General features: G+C 43.9%; 1 protein-coding gene across 1 annotated transcript in view; it reads left to right on the top strand.

The window, feature by feature from the left end:
* Positions 1-614: 614 nt before the first annotated feature.
* LOC118976062 (phosphoserine aminotransferase) overlaps positions 615-18,181 on the top strand; it is a 29,606-nt gene continuing 12,039 nt past the window's right edge. The window contains exons 1-6 of the mRNA XM_037030333.1: positions 615-785; positions 4,652-4,712; positions 11,552-11,621; positions 14,227-14,432; positions 15,257-15,429; positions 16,950-17,119. Coding sequence (XP_036886228.1) covers positions 726-785; positions 4,652-4,712; positions 11,552-11,621; positions 14,227-14,432; positions 15,257-15,429; positions 16,950-17,119 — 740 coding nt within the window. The 5' untranslated portion in view covers positions 615-725. The remainder of the gene's footprint in view (positions 786-4,651; positions 4,713-11,551; positions 11,622-14,226; positions 14,433-15,256; positions 15,430-16,949; positions 17,120-18,181) is intronic.

The raw sequence follows: 18,181 nt of genomic DNA, 5'->3' as shown, positions 1-18,181 counted from the left end.
CAGAATCCTTAGCTGCTTCCATCTTTTAATCCTGCAGGAACTCTGGGCCCCAGTGCACTAGCAAAGAACCTCATCACCTACTCAACCTACCCAGGGCCCATTCTTCACCCTGTAGTACCATCCTTGGGAGTCCTGCGCCTTTCCATTGGAGTATCTGGCGCCGTGGGGTGCTTAGAAAAGTCTGGAGAATTAATGACTACTGCTTCTGAAACAAATGCAACAGCACCCAGGGTCTGGTGGACGAAACATGCATGGTTGAATGGGAGGAAGGGGGTACGATTTACTTCCATCTCCTCTCGCGGCCAAGAGAAAGGGTCTGGAGTCAGAGTTGGAGGTCTGAAACCGGCCTGATTGATCTTGGGCATAGGAGCAAAAACCCAGGTTGGCTGGGGCAGCCTTTTCCCTCCGCCTACGAATTTTGGGCTGGGGCTCAGCTGAACCTGGGGGCTGGTGCAATCTCCCGCACGCCTTGCACGGTCCGAAAGGGTTGAAACAGTAAACCCGAGGGGGAGCAATGGCTTCCGGCCGCGGCTAGTGAACAAGACCAATGGGGATGCGAGCCCTATGGAGAGGGCCAATCAGAGCAGTGCCTGCTTTCGGTGCGGGCCAATCTGGGGCGCCAGCCGGGCACTGGAAGAAGGCAGAGGGTCGGCACCAGTGACACACTCGCACAGCCCACGCGTTCAGTTCTCTCCAACTGACTCCGCCGCCTACGCCGCAGCAGCATGGACGCCCCGAAGCAGGTTGTCAATTTCGGGCCCGGGCCTGCCAAGCTGCCACGTTCGGTAAGTCCCAGAGACCGCTCGTGGAAAATGCAGTCCGAGCGTGAGCACGCGCGCGAGTGGCTGTGCATCTGTGATCAGGTAGCTGAACATCTTGCTCGGGTGGCTGTGCATCACCACGCTGGGAGCTTGGATCCCCATCCATGCCCCTAGTTCCCCGTACACTCTGCACCAGAGTGCATCCAGTTCAGGATCTCTCGAAGGGGTGCTTCTGGAGACAGGCAGCTGGGGGAGGAAGCTCCGGAAAAATGCCTGTGCAGTTGCTCTGAGGTGTGCACGATTCGGCCCGCTGGGGCATAGCTGGCGTGTCTCTGTAGCACAACTGGAGACTCCTGCAGACTACTTTCTCAGGCCCCCGCGTGGGCTCTGTGGAAAAGAGAAAGCCCTTCATTCCGCGTTCACCTCGCGGGCAGTGCTGCAAGCCAGGCAGTATTGAGTGGGTGCATGAATGGACGCTGTGTGAATGAATGGCGAATGGGGATCGCATTAACTGGAAGGGATTGCAAACTGGAGAGCCACGCAAGCCCCATCGTCCCCTTCCCCCACTCCCCTGCCCTGTAAACAGCCCTTGGGTTAGCTGGCACTTTGAGAACATTGCTTTTCAAAAACCTACAGGAAATTTGAAAGCCTTCTAGTCCCTCCCTGTCCACCCCCAGAACCTACCCTTCCCTTAACCCTGTTTCTCAGCTGTTTTGCGCGTTTGATTTTTTTTTTTAACCGCCTTGTTCCCAAAAGGCGTTAGAGTATTCATAACACTCTGATAGTGTTTGGATTGCTAGCCTAGTTTGCTTTACTTTGTTCTGGAGCCAAAGAATGTTTGAAATACTCCCCGGCCGGCCCCCAGACCTTTCTAGTCCAAGTGGCACTCTCCCTCTGCCTTCTCAACCCCCAGTCAGGTTCCAGGTCCTTGGCTCCCCTAGCCCCAACCCGTGGCAGCTGTGAAGAAAGGGAAGTCTCTGATGTGCCTTGAATGCGTTGACAAGCTGCCAAGGCTGCTTTTATTGGATTTTTATTTCTCTAACCAAGACGATTCTGGTAATATGTTGTAGCAATAGGAGGCCAAGTACTTTCACAATTATCTTTTGTTGAACCGGGTAGAAGTCTCCCTGGGACAGAGCCTCTTCTGTATTGTAAAAACAGAATCTTACAGTTTTAAAAGGGAAAGAACATTTTACTTTTCTAGGGACGGTGCTCACAGTAGCTGAGAGAAAAACGCATATTTTTTCTCTGCGATTGCAGTCCGTTTTAGTCAAGATTCCCTACTAGAGCTGTGGAAATGTTTTCTGTACCTTCCTCACCCTTTTCCCCTCTTCTTCTTTTGGGTTCAGAGTATTGTCCCCTGTGCAATTTGTTATGCATTTATTATAATGACCGTTGTCATCAGTAGTGCAATTACTTGTTTATTATTTATTTTCTGGGGAGGATTTTTACCCTCTGATGTGCCCTGTAACGTGGGGGGGGGGGGGGCAGATGTTGCTTTGTGTGTAACTCGATTTAATTGAATTAAAAGGATTAGAGAAACTTTTCCAACTTTGATTTAATCCCAGTGGAAAAATGTATATTCTACAAAATGACTAAGTACATACATGTGATTATAACTAAAAAAAAGCCTTATGAAATAACCTAATTAACTACGCAATTTGTATTCTATTCCGTGCTAGCCTGTTCAGTTTCATTTAAAAACTTCTTTGTGACCCACAAAAGCATTCTGCAGTTTGAAAAAAGAATCTCCATTGGATTAAGAGGATAGTGCTTTGTGGGTGGAAATCTTAAAACTCTTTGTAATGGTTTTGGATGTAAACTTATAAATATCCTCAAAGAATACTATCTGTAAGAGAAAGACAGTCTTAAACAGAAGTTCAAAGATGGTTCCATTACAGATGGGTGTTTCTGTTTACTGAAGGGGAGGATTCACCAAAGGTTATTCGGTCAGCCAGTGCTAATAAGCATCCAACAGTGTGCAAACAGTGACAAATTCTTGAACTCCCTTTTCAGTGGAATCTTTTTTGTCTAATTCTTTGTCGTTCAGTATTGTTTCTTCAGGTAAGTTGCAGTCCAGTTTACATGGTTTTATGATGTCCTCCTTAGCCTGTATCTTTTAAGAAAACCATCTGTGATGGTTGGGTGCTTCTACAGAAGTCTTACCTTACCCTATTTTGTACATTTAAAAATTTTTTTAAAGATTTTCTTTATTTATCTTTAGAGGGAAGGGAAGGAGAGAGGGAGAGAAATATCAATGTATGGTTGCCTCTCGTGCATCCCCTGCTGGGAACTGGCCTGTAACCCAGGCATGTGCCCTGACTGGAAATCAAACCGCAAACGGAGATCCTCTGGTTTGCAGGCCCATACTCAATCCACTGAACTACACCAGCCAGGGCTGTACATATTTTTTGAGCTTTTCTTTCTTTCTTTTTACTTTGTGGCAGTTCTCACATACACAGAAGTAGAAAGGGTATAATATAAAGCCATCCATTGACCCGTTTCTGAGATTTAACAGTTATGGACATTTTTCCAATCTGTTTCAACAACCTCTCCTCTCACCACCACCAGCACCACCACACACATACACACACACACACACACACACACACACACTTACACACTCACACACACCATCTTTCTCCTCTCCTTCCCCAGGATTATGTCCCAACCAATGCAGATATCAGTCATCTCACTCATAAACACATCTGCACCCATCTCTGATGAGGGCTTGCGATCCCTAAAAAAATAGGCATTTTCCTTCTCAGTTTGTAGTTACTTGCCTTTTACTTGCCTTTGGGAAACAGAAACAATGGGTCTCCTCCCTAGTGGAGCCTGTGGCCCTCACACCCCTGCCCTCTCCCTTTCCTGGCACTGGGATTGGCCCTAAACGGGGTCCTGCTTTCTCTGTTGCCCCTGTGAGATAGAACGTGGTTATGGGACTGCAGTGATCCTGCAAGAAGGATGAAGGGGCCGGCNCTCAGTTTGTAGTTACTTGCCTTTTACTTGCCTTTGGGAAACAGAAACAATGGGTCTCCTCCCTAGTGGAGCCTGTGGCCCTCACACCCCTGCCCTCTCCCTTTCCTGGCGCTGGGATTGGCCCTAAACGGGGTCCTGCTTTCTCTGTTGCCCCTGTGAGATAGAACGTGGTTATGGGACTGCAGTGATCCTGCAAGAAGGATGAAGGGGCCGGCCAGTGAACACGGCTAAGTCCCCCTCTGGAGCCTCAGCTGAAGTTTCTCATGGGCAAATCAGACACAAGAATATCACCCTCATCACTCAGTTGTTGGGACCAGAGATGAGTACTTCAGTCACTCCTGGAGGAGTCCTCATTCACAGCAGGTGCTTCCTAATTCATGCCCACCCCACCCATCCCAGTCAAGCACCTGTACCAAACATATGGATAATCCAGTTACCTGTTTAATTTGGGGCCTAGCTGGTTTTTTTGTTGTTGTTCCCTGAACCCAGAACTTGATGCATTTTGTGCTTTTACTTTAAGACAGTGGCAAATGAGATTGCGGAGGGGACATATTCCAGTTTTTCCCAGCGGTTTTATCTTGACATTTAAAGAATTGCCATCAGAAAAATTTTATACTTATTTTCTTTTAAATCCAAGCTATTAAAACAATATCTCAGCTAATTCACGCCTTTGGAAAAACTGTATCCTAGCATCAATCACGTATGGTAATTTCACACCCGACTTTTGTGAAAAGTTCATCTTCTGGGCTGTGTGGGAGGAAGGGGATTGGTCGTGGGTGGGGACAGCAGCTTCCTGATCTCACAGGTTCTGTGGGTAAACCCCTCCTTCCCTCCACCCTCAGGTTTGTTTGTCCAGAAGGAGAGCTGTGCACAGAATGTTCAAATCACCTATTTTCTTTTATTTTTTCTAGGTATTGTTAGAGATACAAAAAGAACTATTAGACCACAAAGGCATTGGGATTAGTGTTCTTGGTAAGATTTATTTTTGGATTCTGTGAATGTCCAGGTTTCAAAGAGAACTAATTTAAATGCATCAGACCCGTAATTTCTACAGGGTCTTTCTACAGGCTTTTGTAGAGATATTTTAAAAATTTAATAATTTTGGTTGCATGTTTGATGAAATTGATTTTGCATTCAACATAAACATAAATGCTAGTGAAATTTAGTACATCTCAGCATTTCCTAATTGGTTTTGTTATTTGTAGGAGCTGAGATCAGAAAGTTCTTATTGTAGCCCTGGGCAGGTGACCTGGCTGATTGGAGAGCCGGCCAGTACATCAAAACGTTTGCAAGTTCAATCCCTGGTCAGGGCACATACCTACACTGTGGTTTTGATCTCTGGTCCAGGTGCATACAAGCAGGAACTGATTGATGTTTCTCTCTCACCTCAGTGTTTCTCTCTCTCTGTCGCTTTCCCCACTCCCTTTCTCCCTTCCTCCCCCCCCCCCCGCCAAATCAATAAACATATCCTCAAGTGAGGATTAAAAAAAGAGTTCTTACTGTGCATTTGTGTACCAGTGTCCCGAACACTTATAGGACACTTGGTGTATGACTCTGCTTAACTCAGTTTCCAAACATTTATAATACTGCCTCGTGTTCATTAATTTTTACTACACTGATAAATGAACTGATTAAATGTTTATAAATATATAAGCTTTTTCTATAGATCTTGCCAATTAATCATTTCATTAAGATCTTCTCCTTTGTATGACTGGGGAAGAGGACCTTTGAGTTCTAAGACTTATTTTTTTATTGAATTTCTCTGTATTTTTTTGTTTTGTAGTTCCAAAGACTATAGTATTAAGAGACTGTAGGGTTCACTGTATGCTCATTGCTATTAAATATTGTTCCTGTGGGTTTGAGACATGCACTTAGATGTCTGTGAGGTGAGAGCATAGTGTAGACTTTTGTCCTGTTGTTCCAAAGAGCAAACATTGCACATATGTCCCTGTTTGTGAGAACAGAGGTTGAAACTGCCACTTAAACAGTCATTCTGCTGTGAGGTCTGTTCAGAAAGGATCCCCCCACATAATGTGAAAAATAGAGACATTTATTGAAGAAGGTACAAGATACAAGAAACATCCTATAGTGACTCTTCACTCACTTTCAAAGCAGGCACCTCCAGACCTCACACAGTTTTTCTTTTTTTATTATTGTTTTTTTAATTTAATTCTTGTTCAAGTACAGTTTTCTGCCTTATATTCCCAGCCCTGCCCACCCCCCCCCTCAGTGTTCCCCACCTCCCTCCCATTTCCACTCCCCACCTTAGTTATTGTCCGTGTGTCCTTTATACTTGTTCATGTGAGTCCTTCCCCTTTTCCCCTGTGATTCTCTCCACTCTCCCCTCTGGTCCCTGTCAGCCTGTTCCATATTTGAGTGTCATTGGTCATATTTTGCTTGCTTGTTTGTTTTGTTGTTTAGATTCCTGTTAAAGGTGAGATCATATGGTATTTGTCTTTCACCACCTGGCTTATTTTGCTCAGTATAATGCTTTCCAGTTCCATTCATGATGTTGCAAAGGTTAGGAGTTCCTTCTTCTTTTCTGCAGCATAGAATTCCATTGTGTAAATGTACCATAATTTTTTGATCCATTCATTTACTGATGGGCATCTAGGTTGCTGCCAACTCTTGGCTATTGTAAATTGTGCTGCTATGAACATTGGGGTGCATAGGTTCTTTTGGATTGGTGTTTCAGGGTTCTTAGGATATATTCCTATGAGTGGAATTGCTGGGTCAAAAAGCATGTTCATTTTTAGTTTTCTTAGAAAATTCCATACTGTTTTCCATAGTGGTTGTACCAGTCTGCAATCCCACCAACAGTGAACTAGGGTCCCCTTTTCCCTACAACCTCTCCAGCACTTGTTGTTTGTTTCTTTATTTATGATGGCCATTCTGACTGGTGTTAAGTGCTATCTCATTGTGGTATTAATTTGCATCTCTCTGATAGCTAGTGATATTGAGTATCTTTTCATGTGTCTCTGGATCCTCTGTATGTTCAGAGAAATGTCTGTTCAAGTCCTTTGCCCATTTTTTAATTGGGTTGCTCGTCTTTTTTGAGTGGAGTCATGTGAGTTCTTTGTATATTTTAGAGATTAAACCTTTGTCTGAGGTATCATTGGCAAATATGTTTTCCCAAACAGTTTCTTCTCTTTTTATCTTGATACTGTTTTCCTTGGCCATGCAGAAGCTTTTAATTTTGATGAGATCCCATTTGTTTATTCTTTCCTTTATGTCCCTTGCTCTAGGGACATCTAGGGACGTATCAGTAAAAATGTTACTGCGTGGAATATCTGAGATTTTCCTGCCAATGCTCTCCTCTAGGGCTTTAATGGTTTCCCGGCTTATATTTAAGTCTTTTATCCACCTTGAATTTATTTTGGTGTATGGTGTAAGTTGGTGCTCAAGTTTCATTTTTTTTGCATGTGGTTTTCCAGTTCTCCCAACACCATTTGTTGAAGAGGCTATTTTTACCCCATTTTATGTCACTGCCCCCTTTGTTGAATATTAATTGACTGTAGAGAGTTGGGTTTATTTCTGGGCTCTCTGTTCTATTCCATTGGTTTATGTCTGTTTATGTCTGTTATGCCTGTTTTTATATCAGTACCATGCTGTTTTTATTATAGTGGCCTTGTAAAACAGTTTGATATCAGGTATTGTGATTCCTCCTACTTTGTTCTTCTTTCTCAAAATTGTGGCTGCTATTCGGGGTTTTTTATGGTTCCATATAAATTTTTTAAAATCTTTTTTGTTGTTTAATATTTTATTTATTTATCTTTAGAGAGGAAGGGAAGGAGAGAGGAAGAGAAACATCAATGTATGGTTGCTTCTTGTGCATCTCCTGCTGGGAACTGGCCCCTGCTGGGAACTGGCCTGCAACCCAGGCATGTGCCCTGACTGGGAATCAAACCATGACTGTCTGGTTCACAGGCCCGCGCTCAATCCACTGAGCTACACCAGCCAGGGTTCCATATAAATTTTTGAAGTGTTTGTTCTATGTCTGTGAAATACGCCATTGGCACTTTAATAGGTATTGCATTAAATCTGTAAATTGCTTTGGGTAGTATGGACATTTTGATGATGTTAATTCTTCCAATCCATGAACACGGTATATGTGGTATATGTTTCCATTTGTTTGTGTCTTCCTTGATTTCTTTCTTCAGTTTTGTGTAGTTTTCTGCATACGGACTTTTACCTCCTTGGTTAGGTTTATTCCCAGATTATTTTACTTTTGTTTTTGCTCTATTGAATGAGAGTTTTTTCTTGATTTCTGCTTCTGCTATTTCATTGTTGTTATACAAAAATACCTTTGATTTCTGGATATTGACTTTGTAACCCGCTGTTTTGCCAAATTTATTTATTAGTTTGAGCAGTTTTTTGGTAGAGGCTATAGGGTTTTCCATGTACACTATCATGTCATCTGCAAACAATGCCAGTTTTGTTTCCTCCTTTCTGATTTGGATGCCTTTTATTTCCTTTTCTTGTCTGATCACTGTGGCTAAAACTTCCAATACTATATTGAATAGAAGTGGTGAAAGTGGGCAACCTTGTCTTGTTCCTGATCTTAGTGGAAAAGCTTTTAGTTTTTGCCCATTGAGTATGATGTTGGCTGTAGGTCTTTCATATATGGCCTTTATTATGTTGAGGAATGCTCCCTCTATTCCCATTTTTCTGAGTACCTTTATCATAAATGGGTGTTGAACCTTATCAAAAGCTTTTTCTGCATCTATTGATATGACCATGTGATTTTTGTCTTTGCTTTTGTTTATTTGGTGTATTACATTTATTGATTTGCGTATATTGAACCATCCTTGCATCCCTGGGATGAATCCCACTTGGTCGTGGTGTATGATCTTTTTGATGTATTGTTGGATGCGATTTGCCAATATTTTATTGAGGATTTTAGCATCTATGTTCATCAGTGATATTGGCCTGTAATTTTCTTTCTTTGTTGTGTCTCTATCTGGCTTTGGAATTAGGGTGATGCTGGCTTCATAAAAAGAGTTGGGGAGTTTTCCCTCCTTTTGGATTTTTTGGAATAGTCTGTGAAGAATAGGGGTTAGCTCTTCCTTAAAAGCTTTGTAGAATTCTCCTGTGAAACCATCTGGTCCAGGGCTTTTGTGTGATGGGAGTTTTTTGATTACTGCTTCAATTTCATCTGCTGTTATTGGCCTGTTCAGGTTTTCTGCTTCTCTTTCATTGAGTTTTAGAAGATTATATTTTTCTAGAAATTTGTCCATTTCACCTAGGTTTTCAAATTTCTTGGCATACAGTTCTTCATAGTAATTTCTTACAATCCCTTCTATTTCTGTGGTATCAGTTGTAATCTCTTTCATTTCTGATTGTGTTTATCTCTGTCCTCTCTCTTCGTTTCTTGATGAGCCTACTTAAAGGCTTGTCTATTTTGTTAATCTTTTTTAAAAAACCAACTCTTGGATTCATTGGTTCTTGGAATTGTGCTTTTAGTCTCTATGTCATTTAGTTCTGCTCTGATCTTGGTTATTTCCTTCCTTCTACTTGCTCTGGGCTGTCTTTGTTGTTGTTCCTCAAGTTCTTGCAGGTGTAGGGTTAGGTTGTTTGTTTGGAATGTTTCTATCTTCTTTAGGTGAGCCTGTATTGCTATGAACTTCCCTCTCAGGACTGCCTTCGCTGTGTCCCACAAGTTTTGGGTTGTTGTGAGTCCATTTTCATTTGTTTCCAGAAACTTTTTGATTTCTTCCCTAATTTCAATCTAGACCCTTTTGTTGTTTAATAGCATACCATTCAGTCTCCATGATTTTGGGTGTTTGGGTTTTTTTCCTGTGGGGTTAGTTTCCAGTTTCAGTCCCTTGTGATCAGGGAAAATGCTTGGTATGATTTCAATTTCTTGAATTTGTTGAGGCTCGTTTTGTGTCCTATCATGCAGTCTATCTTTGAAAATGTTCCATGTGCATTTGAAAGAATGTGTATCTAGCTTCTTGGGATGAAGAGCTCTATATATATCTGTTAGGTCCATTTCATGTAGGGTGTCATTTAATGCTGCAATATCTTTGTTGATATTTTGTTTGGAAGATCTGTCCATTTTTGACAGTGGGGTGTTAAAATCTCCTACTATAATTGTGTTGCTATCAATATCTTTCTTGAAGACCTCTAGAATTTTCTTTATATATTTGGTTGCTCCTATGTTGGGTACATATATATTTAGTTAATGTCTTCTTGGTGGATTCTTCCCTTGAGTATTATGATGTGACCTTCTGGGTCTCTCATTATGGCCCTTTTTTTGAAGTCTATTTTGTCTGATACGAGAATTACTACCCCGGCTTTTTTTTCTTGTCCATTTGCTTGAAAAATTTGTTTCTAGCCTTTCACTTTTAGTCTGTGATGGTCTTTGGACCTGAGGTGGGTCTCTTGTAGGCAGCATATGTCAGACCTCACACAGTTTTTCCAGCATCTCTTCCATCTCCGCAGTGCAAAACACTGGACAATCATTTGTTGTCATCACCATCAGCTGCCCCATCCTATTTGCCTGAGTCTTGTCGACAGTCTGAAATTTCTTCCCTTTCAAAAGTGACTTTAATTTTTAGGAAAACCAGAAGTTGTAGAGGGCCAAGTCTGGGCTGTAGAGGGGTGAGTTTCCTGGGTGATTTGATGTTTCTCCGAAAAACTGCACAAGATGTGATGCGTGAGTGGGCATATTATTGTGATGAAGTTGCCAGTCACCAGTTGCCTGTAGCTGCAGCTGGTTTCGTCGTATTGCATCTCAGCTGATGAAGAACACTGAGGTAGTACTTATTAATTGTTTGGCCTGGAGGGACGTACGTGTGATGGAGAACACCTTCCTAATAAAAAACACAGTTAACATGGTCTTGATCTTGCTGCGACCTTGCTGCGTCTTCTTCAGGCATGGAGAACCAGGCAACTTCTTTTGGGACAGTGGGGCCTTTGTTTCCAGATCGTACCCATAGACTCGCAATTCATCTCCAGTTATGACCTTGAAGAAATCTGGTTTGTGGTAGCGGTTCGAATCAAGCCATCAGCAACTGCAGCACGATGTTCCTGCTGCTCTGGTAGCTGAAGCCATGGAATGAATTTTGCCACGATACGTTTCATGCCAAGATGCCGCATCAAAATGTCAGACACTAGTTTTTGGAGTCCCCATATCAGCTTCTAGTTCTCACACTGTCAGTCACTGATCTTTGTTGATTGCAGCCTGTACACTTCAATATTCTCAGGTGTTCTGCTTGTTGTAGGTCTGCCAGAGTGTGGGTCACTTTCAACAGATTCTTGACCATCTTCAGAACACTTGTGCCACAGTTTTATTTGTGCTGCTCTCATTGCGTTACCTCTGAAACCTTTGAATCATCTGAATAGTTTTCATAGAGGAAAGTTCAAAGATTAACACAACATTTGATGTAGATTCATTGCTCTACTTGCTCAGTCATTTGGTATGTGATATCCACACAGTACGCATGCTCACTCAATGGTGTCTACCTGCCCCACTGACTATCACAGTGAAGTCATCATTGTTCACTCATGCGCATTCCAGTGCACTCTCTTTGGCTGCCAAGTTATATCAATGCTGCACAAACCGTTCTCCTTGTATTAACAGTGGCTGATCTTTTTCTGTACAGCCCTCATAAAGCTATAATTCTTGCAATTTGAAAATTAGATTAGATTTTCCCCTAAATGAAGTGAGCCTTGGCCCATAATTTGAGTGCAATACAACTGACATTTCTACTTATTCTTTTACTTGCAAACTCTGTTGTTCTTTCTAAAGTGACTTGTGTTCATGTGGTTTTGAACTGGTACTTACTTTGTTCTGTTTCCTTCCACAGAAATGAGCCACAGGTCATCAGATTTTGCTAAGATTCTTAACAACACAGAGAATCTTGTGCGGGAACTGCTGTAAGTTTAAAATGTTAAAGACCAAACTGTGTTTCTTTTGCTTGATCATATGTATGCCTGGGTGTCTATTACATTGTTTCCTATACTCTGCTGTTTAGAATATTCCACAAGGAAAAAATAGTCTTGTTAAGATTCTCTCAAATTCACTGAGTTAGTACATAATGCTTGTTATCTGTTATCCACCCTGCATTTGTGTGTTTTTATTTTGTGTAGTGCGTCCAGAGATTTGAAATCATTATATCTAGGAAAGATTTTCCAGCAGGTTAGAAGTTCAGCTGTCCTAAAAGGGGTTTAAATGACCAAGAAATGGCCATCTTTGTCAGCGTTGTTAACCACAGTGTAGTTCGCTGGATCTGGAAGTATGGGCCTCACACAACCTGTCAGAATCTTCCGGTTGCAGGGAAGTATTAAAAAATTCAAATGCTGAGCCCTGCCCAGGCCTGCTGTCACTTTTAATAGGCTCTTTGGGTTATTTTAGGAGTTTGGAACTCCAGGAACTTCTGTTCCAACACACTCCCCTAGGTGGTCTGTGCTGCTTTTCTTACCTGGCGGAAACCTTCTTAGTATATACGTTGCTATGTAAAGGAGAGGCCTTATGATATCAGTACAGTTACATATGTGAATATAGTGACCTTGGAAACACACACCTTTTTTCCTGCTCAGAAAACTAGTGCACTTTCAAGATAGAAAGAAAGCTTAGAAAAAATAAACTCACAAATTAAACTAGACTTACCTATCATCCCACTTGTCTGGGGTAATCATTGTTAACGTTTTAGGGTTCATCCTTAAGTTCTTTCATTAACAAAATTGGAATTGTACCTACTGTTTCATTGCTTTCTTTTTGAGTTGCCTTGATAAATGCTTGGCGGGAGGGATTGGTGCCGTTTTTGTGAAGAGCAGTAGGAGCCCATTGCAGGGTGAGTGTTTACAACTGTGACCGTCTGCTCGGCTTCCAACGCCAGCTCTGCTCACTGGGTCGCAGACCGTGTTCACAGAATGAGCCTGTCCTCCATGGAGGGAGTGTTTGGGACCTTGGCCCTATGTGGCATTTGACCCACATGGCTGTGAGCCTCTACAGACTGGACTCCAGTTCAATTTATGGGCCTATCCCGTTATCTTCTACCAAGTTCCTGCCTTGTACCCCTGTACCTAGGCCTCTGTCCAGTGTCCTTCCCTCCAGTTCTTGGCCTTGTTAACCATCCTGCATCTGAATAACATAGCCCTGGATCCCTGCCTAGGGCTGCCAGTCCTCCAGCTGCAGAAAACCTCATGGGCAGAGCCTCCTCAGGCCTGCCTTCAGGCTTTGCTGTCCTACTGAGCACGGACATAGGCAGGCATGGCTCAGAACCAGGTTATCTGCCCACTGCCTGTTTCCCAAGACCCTCTCATAGTGCCCTGGCCTTTGGTGCTTGTGCCTGTGCTGGGCTCTGTCCCCTGCTGTCTGCCTTCAGTCTGCCTGTTCCTAAGCTCTGACCTCACTCAAAGGCTTGGGTCCGGGTTCCACTGCCTAGTCCTTCTGGAGCTGGCCATATCATACTGCTGCTAGTCATCCAGCTTTCATTTTTATTTTCCATGCTGGAGCCAAAAAATTTCACTCTTTTTTAAAAAAAATTTCAATTGTTGTTCAAGTACAGATTTCTGCCCTTTACCCCCATCCCAGCCCTGCCCCTCCACTCTTAATCTTGATGTGTATTGGGCGCCTGATTATGTGATTAGACTTAAAGTGTGAGCAAAGATCCTTCTCCATTGCTTCATAGCATGGACCAGCATATAAATTCTTTTAGGACTTTTGGTTGCAAGAGACAGTAGCCCAACTCCTGGCCTAACCGCAGAAAGGAATGCATTGGCTTTCTCTCTTGCTTGCCCGTGCCCTTCCCTCCTCGCCTTTCCTCAGGTGTGCTGTCTTTGCTTTCTTTCCCCTGAGCCCCACAGACCATTCTTTGCCTCTGTAACTTGGCTCCCGAGCCCATGCAGCCCACCTGACTCTTTCTACCTCTGTGACTTTCTAAATAAACTTTCGCTTGTATTTCGTAAAAAAAGAGGAATGCACTACCTTGCACGATGGAAAAGTCCAGGATGACTTCAGAGCTCGGATGATGTCAGGAAGGTCTTTTTCTCCATCTCCTGGCCCTGCCTTTTCATGTCGTAGCTTCATCAGGTGGCCACCATGGGTCGCAGCGTTAGTTCCTACCGGGTCATTGTTTCCCTCAGTAGAAACAGCTCTTCTTTCCCAAAAGTTGGATCAGAGTTGTCAGAACCAAACCTCAATGGCCAACTTGGGTCACGTGCTCATCCCCTAGGGCCGGGGCTGGTCACCCTTGAACCGTGTGGACTGAGAATGGCAGTGGGATCCTACCCTAAAGGAGCAGCAGCGGGTTACTAGCTTCTGTCCAAACAGTAACCATAGGCTTCCACCACAGGGCCAGTAAATGGTTGCCCAAGAATTGAATAAATGACTAGACTTGGGAAGGTAAAGTGGTAGTGGGACTTTCCCATATTTCTGGTGGTATGTCCCTCCAGGAGGTCCGGTGCTGGTAGGGAATCACTCATTCTCCATCTTGGACCCTGTGAGTCTGTAGTTCCTGTCTCCTGTGCTTGTACCCAGAGCTGTTCCAGACAACTACAAGGTGATTTTTGTGCAAGGAGGTGGGTCTGGCCAGTTCAGTGCTGTTCCCTTAAACCTGATTGGACGGAAAGCTGGAAGGTGTGCCGACTATGTGGTGACCGGAGCTTGGTCAGCGAAAGCTGCAGAAGAGGCCAAGAAGTTTGGGACTGTGAATATCGTCCACCCTAAACTTGGGAGTTACACAAGTAAGTGCTGGGAGCGGAGGTGAGCAGTGGGATGTTCACTGGCATGTGGTCCCTCCTCAGATACCCAGTTACTCCTGCTCAGGACAGTCTGTACGGGTTTTTACTTTTTCGTTCCTCCTTCTCAGGAGTTAGTTGGATACCAGTTAGAGTGCATGGCTGTACTAGTTAGCATTACTAAGTGGCTGCTACAGAAAGTGCATTCCTGAGCTCGCTTAGCTGAAAAGCCCAGGGTCTGGTTTGGCTTTAGGTATGGCTTGATCAAGGCCCTCAACATTAATTCCAGTCCTGGTATCTCTCACTGTCTCCTGTGGTGGCTCCACAGTCAGGAAAGCTGTCCCCTCAGTTTTAGAAGATGGTTGCAACCCCTGTTGCCTTTTTATTCTCCCACCTTTCAGTGCCTGAGCTCAATCATTCCCATAACAGTCTCATGTCTCCTGTGTCCCCTTCCAAATCAGTCATGTGACAGCACCTAAGTCACATTGTACCTTTGGGGCTTCCAGTGACATGGGCTGAGAATGAGGGAGGCTGGATCCCCAAGAGGAAAATACTAGATCATCAGGGGACATTGGATAATAAGAAAAAAAACCCCAACACTCACCTGCCATATCTGAAGTTTTAACAGTCAGCAGGGCGAGATTGATCATCCTTTCAGGATGGGGGCAGTGATTATAGATGCAAGATGGAGAAAATGCTGTTACTTGTGAATGCTTTGGAATCAGTCTTTCACTGCTAGGAGAGGGGTGTTATTCCTGGTTGACTCCATCTACATAAGGAACGAGGAGAGGAGTAAAAGTGTGGTGTCTTCAACTTGTCTTCTGTGATAGAAATTCCAGACCCGAGCACCTGGACCCTCAGCCCTGAGGCCTCCTACGTGTATTACTGTGCTAACGAGACCGTGCACGGTGTGGAGTTTCACTTCATCCCTGAGGTCAAGGATGCAGTGCTGGTTTGTGACATGTCCTCAAACTTCCTATCCAAGCCAGTGGACGTTTCCAAGGTAAAGTGTAAAAGAGGGGACCCCAACATCCTGGTTTCTATGAGAGTAGTTGAATACACGTGTATTCTAGAACAAAAAACGGTTGGGGAGCTGTGAGCCAGCAGAGACCCTGAGGCCAGGGTAGCTCTCAGTGAGCAGGCCAGCAGTCATTTGTTGTCAGTTATTGCTGATGGTCAGATGTGTGAGTCCCCACCTTCTCAGCCCTGTGTCAGTGATGGCCTCACAGGGTCACACTCGAGTCCTTGGGAATTGATCTGCCTTTGACAGTGGCTCTTAGAAAAATTTTTAGTCAATATATTGGGAGTGGATTGCTGTCTAGAAGGGAATGCAGATTATCTAGGCTCAGGATACAGGAAGGCCCCCTTGCCTTGTATCCTGCTCAAGTCCAAGAGCATTCGGACATAGGTTTTGAGTGGCGCACCATGGTAGGCAGTGGGAGGAGTGTACCCGGGTGCCTGTAGTACCCCAGCAGGGGGTATAACATCTGTAAAGCATTTAAAAAATTACTAAATTGTAATCTGCCTTTTTAAAAAAAACTTGAGGTAAAATATACTTAACATAAAATCTGTCATTTCAACCATTTTTAGGTGCGGTTCAGTGGCATTTTAAGTGCATCCACACTGTTGTGTAATCATTACCACCATACATCTCCGGAATTTTGATCCTCCCAAACTGAAACTCAGCGCCCATCACACACAAATTCCTGTGTCCTTTCTCCCTCAGCCCTAGTACTTTTTGTATCTTTTTGTATCTACGAATGTGGCCACTCTAGTTACCTCGTATAATGGCATTATACAGTATTTGTCCTTTGGTGTCTGGCTTATTGCACTGAATAGAATGTCCTTGAGGTTCATCCAAGAATGTGTCGGAACTTTATTCCTTTTTAAGGCTGCATACTATTCCATTGGAGATATATTTTGGTAATGGCCTGGTATGTATCATTAGTTACCTTTTACTGTGAATTCTAAACAGTGTTTGTCAACGGTCAAATACTCCTGCTGGGCCAGGCTGTCCCCATTTCCCACCTTGGACACCAGTTGGTTTTCTTGGGGAGACATGGGAGAGAATTCTATATTGTACATGACAAAATTTCCTGAAGTACCTTTAAAGATCTCTTTTCTAAAATTCTTTTCTCTCAGGCAGCTTATCTCATGGATCAGCATTCTTGTGATTATCCCTTTATACAAATGCAAATTGATTAGAACTTCTGGCTTTTTTGGTTACCAAGGACATGATAGCCTCCCTATTTTAAAGATTAGCTGGGATGTATGCAGAGTGGATATGAATATGTATGAGGTCTTTACAGTGATGGTTTGGTCCAGTCCCATATTGGGGAGAAGGCCCAGGCGGACCCTGATCTGCAGGCCTCTGAACACAGTGTCTCAGATTGCGATTCCTTTAGGGAAGAGAATAGTCACTTGCTCATAAAAATCGTGTTTTAGAAAGGGGGTGGGAACTTTAAGTACACTGCAGAAAAAGGACCGAGTACGCCTACCATAGCATGTTTTCCTTGTTTTCAGTTCGGGGTGATCTTCGCTGGTGCGCAGAAGAACGTCGGCTCCGCGGGGGTCACGGTGGTGATCGTCCGCGATGACCTGCTGGGCTGCGCCCTCACCGAGTGCCCCGCGGTGCTGGAGTACAAAGTGCAGGCCGCGAACAACTCCCTGTACAACACTCCTCCCTGCTTCAGGTGACTCCGCTGCGCCGCCTATGGGCCGGTCGAGGGGGTCTCCTTTCCATCATCGCAGAGGCGACTTTAAAGTCGAGTGGGTTTCCGCGAACTGGTAAATTAATACCCTTGGTATCCTATCAGGAATCACTGTCTGGCGAAGGTAGTGTTTGGCAGCAAACGTTCTATCTTGGAACAAACACCCTCCTGGTTTTTCGCCCATTCTCCAGGGGTCCTGTTAGCTGCATCCCAGGCCTCTCAGCCTGTGCATGATCTCTTAACTCCCAGATTCAGATGGTTTTGGAAAGCTTCTGTGACACCTGGGATTTAACGATTGCCCGAGAGATCTTACTACTAACGAGCTGTGTGACCTTGGGCAAGTCGCTTAACCTATCTGTGCAGCAGGTCCCTTCAGAAGTAATACTAGTACCCTCCTCATTGGGTTGCTGTGAGGATTAAATGAGGTGATATATATATATATATATATATATATATATATATATATATATATATAATGCATTTAGTGGGGGCCTGGCACTTGGTGGTTTATAGGTGTTTGCTGCTACACGGTTATTGTTGTTTCCACCGTTAGCTCCCAGAGCCTTAGAAGGAGAGGGAAGAGCCAGAGTTGATGGGTTTATGTTTCCAGGGCAGCTGTGATGTAAAGTAGTGATATATTATGTGCATGACTCTTTAATCTCCCAAGCAGCTTAGGGGGCACGTACTCTTATTATTTCTCTCATTTTGCAAGTGAGGAAGCCGAGGCCACCCTTGTAGGAAGTGGCATAGCTGGGATTTGAGTCCAGGCAGCCTGTCTCCAAAGCCTGGGTGTGTGTACCCCAAACCTTAGTGCTCTTCGCAGGCACAGTCATCAGTGTGGATTTGTTTCTGATTGAAGGATACCATCTCAGGAGGGCAGGTGGCTGTAGGAGTTGAGCTCTCCCACTGCCGGATTTGTCTGTGATAAGTGAAGCTGATTTTGTGTCCCCTGCTGTCCTCGGAAGGGGGTGTTCTTGTGTGAAGTCTCCTGGTTGCTTATAAACCTTACTGGGCTTCACGCTGCTTGAAAGTGTTTCTAAATAT

The sequence above is a fragment of the Sturnira hondurensis genome, unplaced genomic scaffold, assembly GCF_014824575.4.
Source record: "Sturnira hondurensis isolate 20B ecotype Veracruz unplaced genomic scaffold, ASM1482457v3 Scaffold0020642, whole genome shotgun sequence".
NCBI classification, from domain to species: domain Eukaryota; kingdom Metazoa; phylum Chordata; class Mammalia; order Chiroptera; family Phyllostomidae; genus Sturnira; species Sturnira hondurensis.
The sequence above is the reverse complement of the archived record's forward strand: the minus strand, read 5'-3'. Positions and strand labels throughout refer to the sequence as shown.